Genomic DNA, 13,715 nt, shown 5'->3' with positions numbered 1-13,715 from the left:
TGTGCTTAATGAAGTTTTGTAGAGCAAGCAGTGTTTTCCTCTAATGATACATTTGCACTTCAGCAGACCTTTACTTCCACTTTTGATAGTGCTGTGCACCAGGCCCCTTCAACAGGCAATTATTAATGAATGGTTGTGGAGGGCATGGCCATGGGGATAGCCACCAGCTTGCATCTGGTTTGTGCTGTGCAGCCTGCCTCTGTGTCTTAAAGCCACTGTCCTGCCTACTCTCAGTTGACTTCATTGCAGGATGAAAATGGCCAGGAGAACAAAATATTTGACTCTTATCTGTCTCAGAATGGTATGTTCATGCTCTAGACTCATAAAGCGGCTATGTGTTCTACAGCCAGAGCTGCCGTTTCTCAATCCAGTCTCTGTGACACTTGCGGCAGGACATAACTGTCAGCTCAGAGGAGACTGCTGGGTTCCCATTCTGCTGGCCAGGACTGTGATGCCAGGCTGCTTGGGAGTACTTAAGAATGATATGGACATCTGGGAGTTCTTAACCCTGCAAACCGAAGGAGCCAGTTTCATATTTCACCCCCAGAGTAATATTAAAGAGTTGCCATGTTAGTGCACAGAGCCACCAAATACAGCTCCAGTGGAAATGCTGTATTGTATATCTCTAATAATAAATGACAAAATCTTTTGCATTTGAGTAGCACCAGTGCTTATAAAGTCAATATGAAATATCTAAAATGTAATTGAATGATGGCATCTGAAGATCTCTGCATTCAGTTTGACAATATTGGTAGGAAATTTAAGTCTGCAAGCTTTCTGGGTCTTTAAAAATAAGGGTTTGAGCACTTTTGAGTATTTTATATGATTAAGCAGAACACTGTATCTACTGTTGATTTGTAACTCACAGCTTTCCTTTTCCTCAATAGATAGATCACTAACATGATTTTAATGCCTAATGCTTAGTGATACAGGGCAGTTTTTGACTTACAAAATGCAAAAATGGGTTTTTTTTTTCCTATGATAACCAATAAAAATTTGAAAGGGAGGAGGAAGAGACGGAGAAGAGTGGTACAATAGAAGACGTTGCACTGATGTTCAGTAAGGAGCTCACAAGCTCAGCAAGACCCGTATGCCCACATCCCCCACCCCCAAGGGGAAAGGTGGCGATGGCAGGGGCAGGTTGGGGTGCTAGCACTGACCATAGGGTTCCCAGAGGTCCACTCTGGGCTTGTCTAGGGGGAGAGCAGAAAGGAGGGGAGAACGGTGAAGCAGTGTCCCTGGCTGTGTGGCAGCGGAGATCCTTGCAGACGGGGGCTCTTTCTTCCAGGTGTGTCTGCATTTACTCATATGCTGTTTGTCTATGGAAAAGACTGTTAAGCTATCAAATAGTGAACTACCTCGGTAGTTCCTGATGCCGTGATCATGGTTTTGGTCTCGTTTCTTTTAGGTTACCCCTGTTTCAGGCCAGTGCTTTTGCATTTCTGGCCCCTGCTCGAGCCATCCTGTCTTTAGATAAATGGAAATGTAACACCACAGGTAATTGCAGTTATTTCCACATATGTCATTGGGGTCCTTTAATGCAGGTGATGGAAGGGAGGCCTGGACATGCTGCCCCCAGCAGCTTTGAATCCTTTCTGGAATCAGGCACAAAAAACACAAATCAGCAAACAGCTAAGAATGCTCCAAACTGTGGATCATGTTTCTGTCTCTCTCTCTATCCACTCGTTCATCCCTAACCCCAAAGCAAGTAAGGACCAGAAAAGGACCTCACTTCTCTGTGCTAATGAAATTGATACATATGGGAACAGAATAGAAAAATATTTGTGCTATTTTTCTGCTTCTTTCTTTCAGTGGATTTTATGAACCACCAGTAATAATCACTCTCTTTGCTGCATCAGCATCCCTTCTCTGAAACATCTCTGCTTTTTAAGGATCCAGATGCTTTGGTTTTCTGCAAATGACTTTTGTCTCCCCTCACATCCCCCTAATAGTGATTGCGAAGATCCTTAAGTAACTCAGTAAGGTCAGGAAAAGATCAGATAATGGATTGGAGGAACTCAGATAGACATGTTGTATTCTCAAAATACTGTTAAATTTTTAGGTTCTAGGAGCAGAGTTTTCCAGCCCTCATTTCCTTCCCTGCTCCTAGGAGTTACTTTGTGACCACTGACTTGATTTAGGAACTGGAAAGGGGCCTTTGTTTTATCTAGGTTTTTAAAATCTCAGTCAGGCAACCTTGCTATGGTTTCAATGAGCTGCTTTGCAAGGGTTGGTCTTTTTATGAGACCGGGACTAACGATGTGTATCATTAGTTCACTCAGCTATTCAGAAGCCAGGAGCTCTCAGTTGTTGGTTAAATTAATGATGGAGACTCCACCTTTCAGTATAATATGGTGAACTGTTGTAACTTGGATTTTAGGGATGGATATTTATACAAATAGAACAGGGAGGAAATTCTTCTTTAAAAGAATAAAATGAATGTCCCAGGAAGCATCAGTATCACTCCAAGAAAAATTTGGTCTTTTGTTTTTGTTTTCAAGATGTTTCGGTTGCAAATGGAACAACAGAGCTGTTACACACGGAACACATCTGGTATCCCCGGATACGTGAGGTAAAAGATAAGCATTGTCTGCTTATGGCTTTTTTGTGTTTCTTCTTGGCTTCAGTGTTTTTGTTGTGCCCAGTAAATTGCAGTTGCTTGCACTAAGCTCTCCTTTACTTTTTCAGCTACTGACATGTTCATTTCTGATGTTAAACTAAATTAAGGCACCACTATAAAATAAAGCATGCAGAAATGCTTTATGGGACCCAACCGTATTGTCTCATGTCCTCTTTTCTGTCTTCCTTTCTCCTGTGTACCCGCAGACCTGTGCTCTTATACCCTGCGGCTCAACCAACCGAGGCGTGGCTCCCTTTGAGAGGAGCCATGGTGTTGATAGGTTGTAAAAATGTTCATTTTGGCCTCATTGTTTGCCTATAATGGTGGAAAGAATTAAAGACACTTGTCTGCTACAGTGCACTTGAATAGAACAGGGCATAGGATGAAGAACAATGGACAGTTTTTATCCAGATCTCCCAAAAACCTATAAGATCATTTGCTGTTAGTTCAGAATTAATACAGATGTGACCATTCTGCACAATAGAAACATGCCTTTAGAATTTTTGTCAATAACACTATCTTTTAAGTGTTCTGCAGGGGCTCACTTTTTAAAAGTCAAGAATCTTTGGGGAGTTCCTTGATGGCCTAGCAATTAAGAATCCAGTGTTGTCACTTCTGTGGCTCGGGTTCCATCCCTGGCCTGGGAACTTCTGCATCCCATGGGTGCAGGGAAAAAAAAAAAAAAAAAAGACTCTTTGGACTGCATTGTTTCTCTAAGACTTGTATTTGAATGTTGTGTGTCTTAAATGAGAATTATAAATTATGTCTGTCTCAATCAGTATAAGCTGACTTTGTGTCCAATGCCCATTTCTGTAATCCTCTTACATCAGTCAGGTCATACTTAGGTTTGCTAGGTCCCAATCATCCCCACTGATTTATTTTGGGGTTTCCCAGGAATTTCCCTGCGATGTCATGCCTGTTAATAACTTGGTGCTCTCCAGGATTATCAGTTGTGGTTGCAGGTGACATTTGGAGTGTGTGAGGTATAAGCAGCTTGCTCTCATGCCTGTGTCCTCTTTTGTTCCAGATCCAGGGAGCCATCATCATGTCTTCACTGATAGAAGTAGTCATTGGCCTCCTGGGCCTGCCTGGGGCTCTGCTGAAATACATCGGACCCCTGACCATCACGCCTACGGTGGCCCTCATTGGCCTCTCTGGTTTCCAGGCTGCGGGGGAGAGAGCAGGGAAGCACTGGGGCATCGCCATGCTGTAAGTGTCCAGTACCACTCAGAAACGGACAGTAAAAATCTCCCTAAGGGACAGCCTCTGTGAATGTCTTGAGCACTGACACAAACTTTAGGAGACTTTTAAAATAGATTAGTCTGCGAGTTTCCATTGTAGCTCAGAGGCTTAAGGACCCAACATTGTCTCTGTGAGGATGTGGGTTCCATCCATGATCTCTCTCAAAGGGTTAAGGGTCTGGCATTGTCATAATCTTCAGTGTAGGTTGCATATGTGGCTCAGATCCATTGTGGCCGTGACTGCGGTGTAGGCCTTAGCTGCAGTTCCGTTTAGGTCATTGGTCCAGGAACTTCCATACGCTGCAGGTACGGTCGTAAAAAAGGAAAAAAAAAAACAAATATATATATATATATATATAAGATTATCCTGATACATTAAAATTTATTTGCTTTATGCCAGGGAATTCCTGAAGTGACATACACTCAAGGTCTTCTGGAGACAGATTTGGCACTGATGTATAGAGGGAGGGTTGTAGGGTTTTAAAATTTGGGAAGAGAGTAAGATGACGGTACAATTAGCTCTTGACTTTTGAGGTTATGCCAAGTCTCATGCAAATGAGTTGTATAAAATACTGAGAATCTGAATCCTTTAGATGAGACTCAAAAATACTTCCAGACTAGCAGGAGATAGAGATGTTGCAGGAGGTGTGTTGGTATTGAAGGCGATGTGACTCCTGTCAGGAGGCTCAATTCTGCCACAATCCTGATAGTCAATGCCAGTCCCTTTGCACAGTATTTCAAGTTCACTAAAGATGCCACTTACCCCCTTTTAAGTAATGTCAGTAAAGACATCTAGGACTTTATAATATTGGTCCTTAGAGCCACAGAATTCTGTATACCACAGATAGACCCCACATTCTCTGCATGTATCTATAGAATAGGTAGGAGTTGACCATATCATAGGGAAATTGTTCTAAGACTTTAGAATTTTACCAACCAGTAAAATTTCTAAAAAAAAGAAGATTTCCACTTGTTTTTATTTTGCTTTGTGAAATATTCTGTAATTATTCAGTAACAAGCAGTACTTACTGAGCCTATGCATCAGTGCTTTACATAACACTGTTTGTATATATTATAAATTAAGGTAAATGTTAGAGTTATCCCTGTTTAACAGCTAAACAAATCAAGGGACAAAGATGCAAAGTTAATTGCCCAGGGTCACACAGCCAGTAAGTGGCCAAGATGGTTTTTTAAACCCAAATAGTCTGACTAGAACATCGCCCAAAACAATTAATTCTGTGCTCTGTGTTAGAAGATATTTTACAAATAAAGTGAATCCTTGCATAATTATAATCCACATATCATTATAAATTAAGGTGTGGGAAAATATACAGTGTTGTTCTTAATTTATCATTTCACCGAAGGTTGGTCAGTATTCTCCACACCAGGATAGATATGTAGAAGGCTGTAAGAATGTTCACTCAGTGAAATCCAGTAAGTTCCAAAAAGGAGAAATTGTATTTATCATCATGCAGTAAACTTAGGGACTAATAACAAGAGAGTGAACAAAACCCCCAAACCACTTGGAAGCAAGAAAGCACTGTTATAAGAGAACGTGTAGAAAGGAAATCAAAACCTCATGATTGCTATAATCTATAAAATGATGATGATAAGGGCACTCGTCACACTTCCAGAATAGTCATTTGTTTTCAAGAAGCCGTAACCTTAAAGGCAAGTTAAGTACACGAAGAGCTTATCTCCAGAAACTAGAAAAACAGGATGAAAAATGAGCCCAGAGAAAGCAGGGAAAGAATTGGTAAAGATACAAAAACATGAAGCAAATAGAAGTGATACTTCTCAAAGCTGGTTCTTTGGAGAATGGCAAACAGATAGAACAGACTTCTGGCATCTTCTAATTAAGATGAGAAGGGATGATTGCACAAGGAGGGATAGAGCTGCAGCTCCAAAAAGGATGAGTTAAATCTGTGTTTCCTGGAGTTCCCTTTGTGGCGCAGCAGTAACAACTCTGACTGGGATCCATGTGGATGCGGGTTTGATCCCTGGCCTCGCTCAGTTGGTAAGGGATCCGGCACTGCCATGAGCTGTGGTGTAGGTAGAGACACAGCTCTGATCTGGCTTTGCTGTGCCTGTGGTGTAAGCCGGCAGCTATAGCTCCTGTTCAGCCCCTAGCCTGCGAACTTCCATATGCCACGGATGCACCCCTAAAAAGCAAAAGGGGAAAAAAAAAATCTGTGTTTCCTTCCTCCAAATTAAAAAAACAAAAACAAAAAAACCAAAAATAGGTAGTTTCTCAGTTATTTTACTTGACAAATACTCAAAACTGACCCCTCCTCACCCTGACTTCTGGATGTTGGGGCTACTCAGAGCTTGGTCCTGGGCCTCCTTCTGTCCCACATGCTCTCCCCTGGGACATCTCAGCCAGTTCATGGCATCAACAGACGTGCATTACGCTGCTGACTTCCATAGGGACCTGTGGCCCAGACCTCTGAACTCAGATTTACAGATCCAACCTCCGACTCACCCTCTGCATTTGCTGTTACACACACATCTCAAACTTCAAAAGAAGAAAGCTCCAAACTTTTGATTCCCTCCTTGCCCCCCAAACCAGTTCCTTCTTTGTCATCCTCAGTGACACAGCCACATGCCCAGGTACTTAAGCCAGAAGCCCTGTAGTCATCTTTCATTCTTCACTTTTCCTCATGCTCCACTTACAGCCCATCATTCTCTCCTACCTCCAGAATAAATCCTGTGGCTGTCCTCTGGGTCTTCATTGCTACCACCCTCAGCTACCACTTCTAAACTGGTCTCCAGCTCCTTTTTTTGCTCCCTTCCTGTCCATTTTCAGTCCTATGAAATGCTTGGCCATTATCTCTTCAAGGCCTCTTAGCCTTTCTCCTCCAATAAGACACAGGCTAGAATTCTGGAAGCTTTTAGGTCTTCTTATCATCACAATGTCTGAAACTTTGCCTGCTGCCCCCTTGGTTGTCTGTTTACGTCTCAGGCTTGACACTCTGGACCTTTTCACTTGGGAATCTCAGGTGTTCATAGGAAATGATCTTGCATTATTTCACAGATGCCTCCCCTCTCCTCCATTCCTTCTTGTCTCTTTCTGACACTTCTGAAAGTTTGGAAGTTGGTCCTTCCAAACTTGTCCTCCTATTTTCCTCTCCTGTCTTGAATTTCTTCATCTTTTTTTCCCTCTATTCACAGGAATTTTACTCACCTTTATCTATAACTCCTTCTGTAAAGCTTTTCATTTCTACTCTCCTGTTTTTTAGTTTCCAGAACTCTTCTTTTGTGCTTGGGGTGTCAGCTTTGCATGGCACCCTCAGCACCGGGCTCACCAGCTGACCCAGAGCAGGTGCTTTGGTGAGTACACTGTGAATACATGAATACCTTTGACGCTGAGAAGAAAAGTCAAGAGTATTGTGGAAGGACTTTTATTCTCTCTCTCTTTTTTTAAATTATTTATTTATATATATATTTTTTTCTACTGTACAGCATGGTGATCCAGTTACATATACATGCATACATTATTTTTTCTCACATTACGTGTTCCATCATAAGTGACTAGACAGAGTTCCTAGTGCTACACAGCAGGATCCCATTGCTAATCCATCCCGAAGGCAACATTCTGCATCTATTTACCCCAAGCTCCCAGTCCCTCCCACTCTCTCCCCTTCCCCCTTGGCAACCACAAGTCTATTCTCCAAGGACTTTTATTCTTAAAGAATGTGCTTCATTGGTTAGACAGTGTATTGCACCTCCAAGGAAGAGAGACTTCCTACATTGTTAAAACTGTTCTAGAGCTTTGAGAAAGAAGGGAAGGAAACATCATAATTTTATCTTAATGGCAAATCCTGACAGAGCTAATGCAAAAGGGAGATCCTGGACCAGCGTTTCCTTCCTGGGGTTGTGTAAAACCCTGAGCAAATATGTTCAAGTATAAAGATCAGCATCTTTCTCTACTGTAGGGCTCCTTGGAATCTGTAAGATGCAAGTGTGTAGAAAACTTTGAGAAAAGGACCTTAGTGAATAGCCCTGCACATGCTTAATTTTTTAAGTTCTACATCTATAAATATCTGAAAAGAATGTTCCTTGGAACATGATTTCGGAAAATGCTGCTTCAGATAATACAATAAAAGGACAATGTATTTATCATTTCAAGAACTCAAGGATGATTAAATATTAGAAAACTTGTTAATAAAATTCATTATAGGTCCATGGTAGATTTTATTGATAAAAACCACGTGACAAATTTTAAAAAATTGATCAAGTTCAACCTATATCTCTACTGTGGATTGTAAGCAGCAATAAATAAGATTTGTTAATGCCCTATACTTTAATGGTGAAAGACTTAAATCAGGCCTGCCTGTTGAAATTAGAAACTGAGATTGAGCATGTTTATTATCATCAGTATCATTTAAACTTGTTCTGGATGAGCTAAGCAATGTTTAAGACGGAAATAAAATAATATGGATCAGTACAGTAAAGGGCAGGGAGAAAGGAATGGTGATTTGCCATTAACAATAATTAAAATACATTCCAAAATTTAACAAAAAATATTGTGACCTAGGACAGGATAGAGACATTGGTAGACCAGAATAGGAAGGAAAGAAACAGAACCAATAAAAAATTCATAGACAGTATATGATGGCAGTCATGTTTGAAATCAGTGGGAGTGGAAGAACTGTGTAGGAAAAATTAGATAGTTATTTGGAAAATAGTTAGATTTCTGGCTTATATCCATTTCTATTTCAGTTGAATTAAAAACTTAAATATAGAAAATAAAACCATAAAAGTGCTAGTAGAAAAAAACCTACATAATATAATTAATCGTAAAATAGATAAGACAAAGCAGATATGAAAAGAGAAAGGGTGATTTTACTACCAATGAGTTTAAAACTCATATCAAAACCCTGTGAAACTAAATTATAAATGAATCTGAGGAAATATTTATTGCAAATTCTGCAAGAAAGGCTAATGTTCCCAATTTATAGTGTGTCACCAATTATTATTATTTTTTTTTTTTTGACCATGCCCATGGCATGTGTAAGTGCCTGGGCCAGGCACTGAACCAGCACCACAGCAGCAACCCTAGTCCTGCAGTGACAGTGTTAAATCCTTAACCTGCTGCACCACAAGGGAACTCCCTAGAGTGTTAAAGGGGAGAGAGTACTGATGGAGTAATGAATGAAGAATATAATATGAACAGCCATGAAAGGAAAATACAAATAACAAATTAGTGCTTTTAAAAATATGTTTATCCTTCCATAATTTATATTGTGATGCAGAAATATAAACACATGCACCTATACAGCTTTACCATTATGTTTTATAATCCAATACAGTCCGTTTAGATCTGTTTCATTCTTTGTAAAACTGCACAGTGTTAAGTAATATGAAATAGTATATAATTTATTAAACTGTTCCCCACTTCATATTCATGTTGTCTAAAATATTTGCTGATGCAAACAGTTCTGACAAACCTATTCTCATGTTTAAAGAATTAATATTAGGAGTTCCCGTCGTGGCGCAGTGGTTAACGAATCCGACTAGGAACCATGAGGTTGCGGGTTCGGTCCCTGCCCTTGCTCAGTGGGTTAACGATCCGGCGTTGCCGTGAGCTGTGGTGTAGGTTGCAGACGCGGCTCGGATCCTGCGTTGCTGTGGCTCTGGCGTAGGCCGGTGGCTACAGCTCCGATTCGACCCCTAGCCTGGGAACCTCCATATGCCGCGGGAGCGGCCCAAGAAACAAGAAATAGCAACAACAACAACAACAACAACAACAAAAAAAAAAAAAAAAAAAGAATTAATATTAAAATAGATGATGGGAGTTCCCGTTGTGGCACAGTGGTTAACGAATCTGACTAGGAACCATGAGGTTGCAGGTTCGATCCCTGGCCTTGCTCAGTAGGTTAAAGGATCCAGCATTGCCGTGAGCTGTGGTGTAGGTTGCAGATGCGGCTCGGATCCTACGTTGCTATGGCTCTGGCGTAGGCCGGTGGCTACAGCTCTGATTCGACCCCTAGCCTGGGAACCTCCACATGCCGTGGGAGTGGCCCTAGATAAAGCAAAACAAAACAAACAAACAAAAAATAGATGATGATACAGGTTTTTTTTTTAATTGATGAAATTGGTAGGGATTTAAAAGTATATAAGATCCTGTTCTGCAGTGAGTAGCAAATGAACATTCTTGGTCTGTGGGTGGATTGTAAATTCAACCATACTTTCTCTGTTTATTTTGCAGTTTGTATCAAACACTGTGTAATCAAGCATTCACTGATAAGATCTGTTCTTGTCCTAGCAATTTGTCATAAGGAGATAATCCATACTAGTGCCAGGGAGGGACAATCCATTGCAGTTGTGTCTGTTGCTCCCAGTGCCATACTGCAAGGGGCTTGCTAAACAAGATGTGGTACATCCACCAGGTGGAATGCTAAAAAGCCACTAAGGTGCTGACTCAGGTTCCCATCTGTTGAGATCATGGCATTTACAGGGGCTACACTTAGCTGGGAAACAGCATATAAAGTATAAAACAGCATGTAAATATGATTCCAATTTGGGCCAGGTGATGACCTGCTCTGAGGACAAGGATGACGTCAGAGAGTCCTGTCTTCCTCTCTAATCCCAGTGCCCAGGACCCAGAGAAATGCCCTAAAAAACCCTAGGAATGGAAACCATTTGGAATCAGTAGACCAGAATGCTGCATGCTTGTCACTTAATGTGGGGTGATGAGCAGTCTTCAGATTTTTTCCTCTTTCTTTGTGCTTATCTGCCTTTGGTAATTTTTCTACACCTGCAGCATGCATCACTTGCATAATATCTGAAAGGTTAAAACAAGCAAAATGGAACATGAAATGGCAGGCTTCTGGTGTGGTGGATAGAACCCTGGCCTGAGAACTGGGGCCGGGAACCTGTCCCTTCTCTCCTGGGCCAAGGCTTGTGAACTCAGGCATGTCTCCCACCTCTTAGCCTCTGCTGCTGCCTCTGCAATGGCCTGTCTTACCTGCCCCACAGATGTACTTGAGGATAAAAATAGAAAAGTAATGTTCTTCTGCCCAGTCCACCTATTCAATTTCAGTTGCCAAATTGGGGCCTGAAATTGGGACTTGTTGTGTGTATTCCCCCCCCCCCCCCGCTTTTTTTTCTGGCCTTGCACCGTGGCACATGGAAGTTCCTGGATCAGGGATCAAATCTGAGCCACAGCTGCAGCAACGCAAGATCTTTAACCCACTGGGCTGGGATCAAAACCATGCCTCAGCAGCAGCCCGAACCACTGCAGAGAGAACAGCAGATCCTTAACTTACTGCACCACAGCAGGAACTTCCCCCTTCCCTTTTTAAATGTGCTTTGAAAAGTGAACACCACAGTGCAGGTGTAACTGTTGGGTGAGTTGTCACTTGCAATAATAACAATAATAGCAGTTGTGGGGCTTTTTTTGCATATCAGCATACAAATGGAAAAAAAATCAGTGACGTTTTTTAAAACAGGAAAATTTTATGTTGGTCTAAGTTTAAAGCACATGTTTTAGTATTGCTCTTTGCCACATTGTTTTTTGTTAAACTTCACCACCCTGGGGGAGTTGGAATAACTTGGGCACTGTGTGTGTTTTCATCCTTGAACTGGTGCTGGTCTGGTGACTTTGTGGTAGGTACAGCGAAGTGCCTGTGTAGGTGGGGAGATGGTAGGGTGGCACAGGCCTGTTCTCCAGCTGGCTGCAGTCTGCACCTCATTTGGAATGTGACAGTGGAGCTGGTAATTCTTCTCAGCACTTAGGACTGTGCCCAGGCACAATTTAGCTTAGCCTTGACTGAGAATCCACTCTTTCTGCCAGCTCTACCTCAGGTTGTAAGGGAAAGAGTGAGTCCCTGTGGGTGATGAGGCGTGTTGTTGTACGTCTGTTGTTTCAGTGATGGTAAGCCATCGCACACCTGCCACACACAGGGTACCAGGTGGATGAGGATGTGCTGAATCCCACTGCAGGGAGGTCACCGGCCAATGCTATGTCCTGCAGCACTCAGTGTTCCTGGGTCAGGAATGTGGGTCGAGGAACTTTGGCGCTAGCTCAGGCATCCCTGCCCTCACAGACAGTGTGGCAAAGGAGTCAGAGCCCAGGCAGTAGAGCTACGCCCCTGCCCACCTACCCAGCAGACTCCAGCCACATGGTCTTAGACTGCTGGCTTTGTCCCTCTGTAAGGTGGGTGGATGATTGTAGACACCTCTGTAGAAGGCTGGGGTGATAGGCAGGGAGACTCTGCAATGTCTGACACATGGAAACCTCTCAGGATTATTATTAATAATGAATTCTGTTGTGTATAGCTTTCTTAAATACTGAAGCTTTACTTTTTGCTTTGTAAAAGTAATTTATATTTCTTAAATGTAAATCAGAAAATGGGGGAAAATTTCACAAATTATAATGCCACCTGAAGCTAATAATCCCCGTGAGCATTTTGGATCCTATCCTTACCTGTTTGCATATACGCATGCATGTGTGTGTACATGCTCTTGTGTGGTAGTTGCTTTTTTTTTTCCAGTTAATATGTAGTTGTAATTATATTGTGCATTATGTTGTATCAGTCATTTTGTCTTTTACCCTTACATAGTATGAGCTTTTCTTATCAGCGTGTACATCCTTTGAGGTTTTTGTATTCTATTAAGGAATATTCAGTTAAAGCATTTATGTGGCAATTTTATTTCTGTATCTAGAAACGCTAAGAAAAAGAGTTCCAATATCTCAAAATGCCATTTTCCAAAAGATAAGATTTCCCAAATAATAGAGAACTAGTAGCTCTAGAGAAATGAGCACATGTAGTCAATTTGGCCATTGAAGCTTTGACTGTTATTTTTAACACAGACATACAGCTTTTAACCTAGTTTATTTTTTTTTCTCTCCTCAGGACAATTTTCCTAGTATTACTGTTTTCTCAATATGCCAGAAATGTTAAATTTCCTCTCCCAATTTACAAATCTAAGAAAGGATGGACTGCATACAAGTTACAGCTTTTCAAAATGTTCCCTGTGAGTAGTCACCTCTGTGTGTGTGTCTGTGTGTGTGTGTGTGTGTCTGTGTGTCTGTGTGTCTGTGTGTCTGCGTTTGTGAGAGAGAAAGAGAGAGAGAGAGAGATTATATTGACTTTGGTTCATACTGTTAAAATGTGAGGAGAGGAGTTTTAAGCAGGTCCTCCTGGGAGACCATGTCTGTGTGGTGGCATCAGGGTACTAATGACCACCCAAATGACCAGGGACCTAAAGTTTAAAAGCTGGAGAAGGTTCCAATTCTGGAACCCTTTTAACAGCACGTGAGAGGGCATTGATTGTCCTTGGAACTGAGGGAGGTCTAAATCCATGTGGCCTCTTGAGGTACATTGTCCATTATTTTCATTTTACTAGCCAGGCTTAAGGCTAAATAACCTTATCAGCATAAAATTACTCTCTCTAAGTGTTACTCCATTCAAGGAGTAGGTTTCCATCCTATCCCTTACGTGTTTTTCTGCGAAGTAATGACAGTGATGGTTTAGGGGTGTGATATGCAGACTGTAGGAAGGCGCCTATGTTTTGCCAACCACCACCTCTGTTGTCCTGACAGCTTTTTTCTTTGACCTCTTCAGATCATCCTGGCCATCCTCGTGTCCTGGCTGCTCTGCTTCATCTTCACAGTAACAGATGTCTTCCCTCCTGACAGCACGAAGTATGGCTTCTATGCTCGAACTGATGCCAGGCAGGGGGTACTTCTGGTAGCCCCGTGGTTTAAGGTCCCATACCCATGTAAGTATTTTGGTAGCCAGGAGGGATCAGGATCCCACAGGGGTCTGAGCTTAGAGAATTTGGAAGTTAGCAGGAGTCTCTACAAGGCCTTCTTTGTCTTTGGCAGACTTAAGGTTCTGGCCCTT

The 13,715-nt window shown here is 41.9% G+C and overlaps 1 protein-coding gene across 44 annotated transcripts in view; it reads left to right on the top strand.

Annotated features, from left to right (window-relative positions):
• Positions 1-13,715, top strand: part of SLC23A2 (solute carrier family 23 member 2) — a 163,168-nt gene that overhangs the window by 126,792 nt on the left and 22,661 nt on the right. For 30 of the 44 annotated variants that reach the window (XR_014831809.1, XR_014831806.1, XR_014831802.1 and 27 more), the window contains 5 exon segments: positions 1,409-1,497; positions 2,502-2,572; positions 3,648-3,829; positions 12,723-12,843; positions 13,434-13,590. Coding sequence is in view for 10 of the 44 variants with exons in the window: in NM_001435313.1 (NP_001422242.1) it covers positions 1,409-1,497; positions 2,502-2,572; positions 3,648-3,829; positions 12,723-12,843; positions 13,434-13,590 (620 nt within the window). In the remaining 34 variants the exon portion in view is untranslated. 44 annotated transcript variants of the gene reach the window in all.

This window comes from Sus scrofa, chromosome 17 (assembly GCF_054392235.1).
Source record: "Sus scrofa isolate SSC_HxYL_T2T_F1_AM1 chromosome 17, Sscrofa_HxYL_maternal_Yorkshire_Landrace_v2.0, whole genome shotgun sequence".
Classification (NCBI taxonomy): Eukaryota; Metazoa; Chordata; class Mammalia; order Artiodactyla; family Suidae; genus Sus; species Sus scrofa.
Note: the sequence above shows the minus strand (reverse complement) of the source record. Positions and strands in the feature narration are given on the sequence as shown.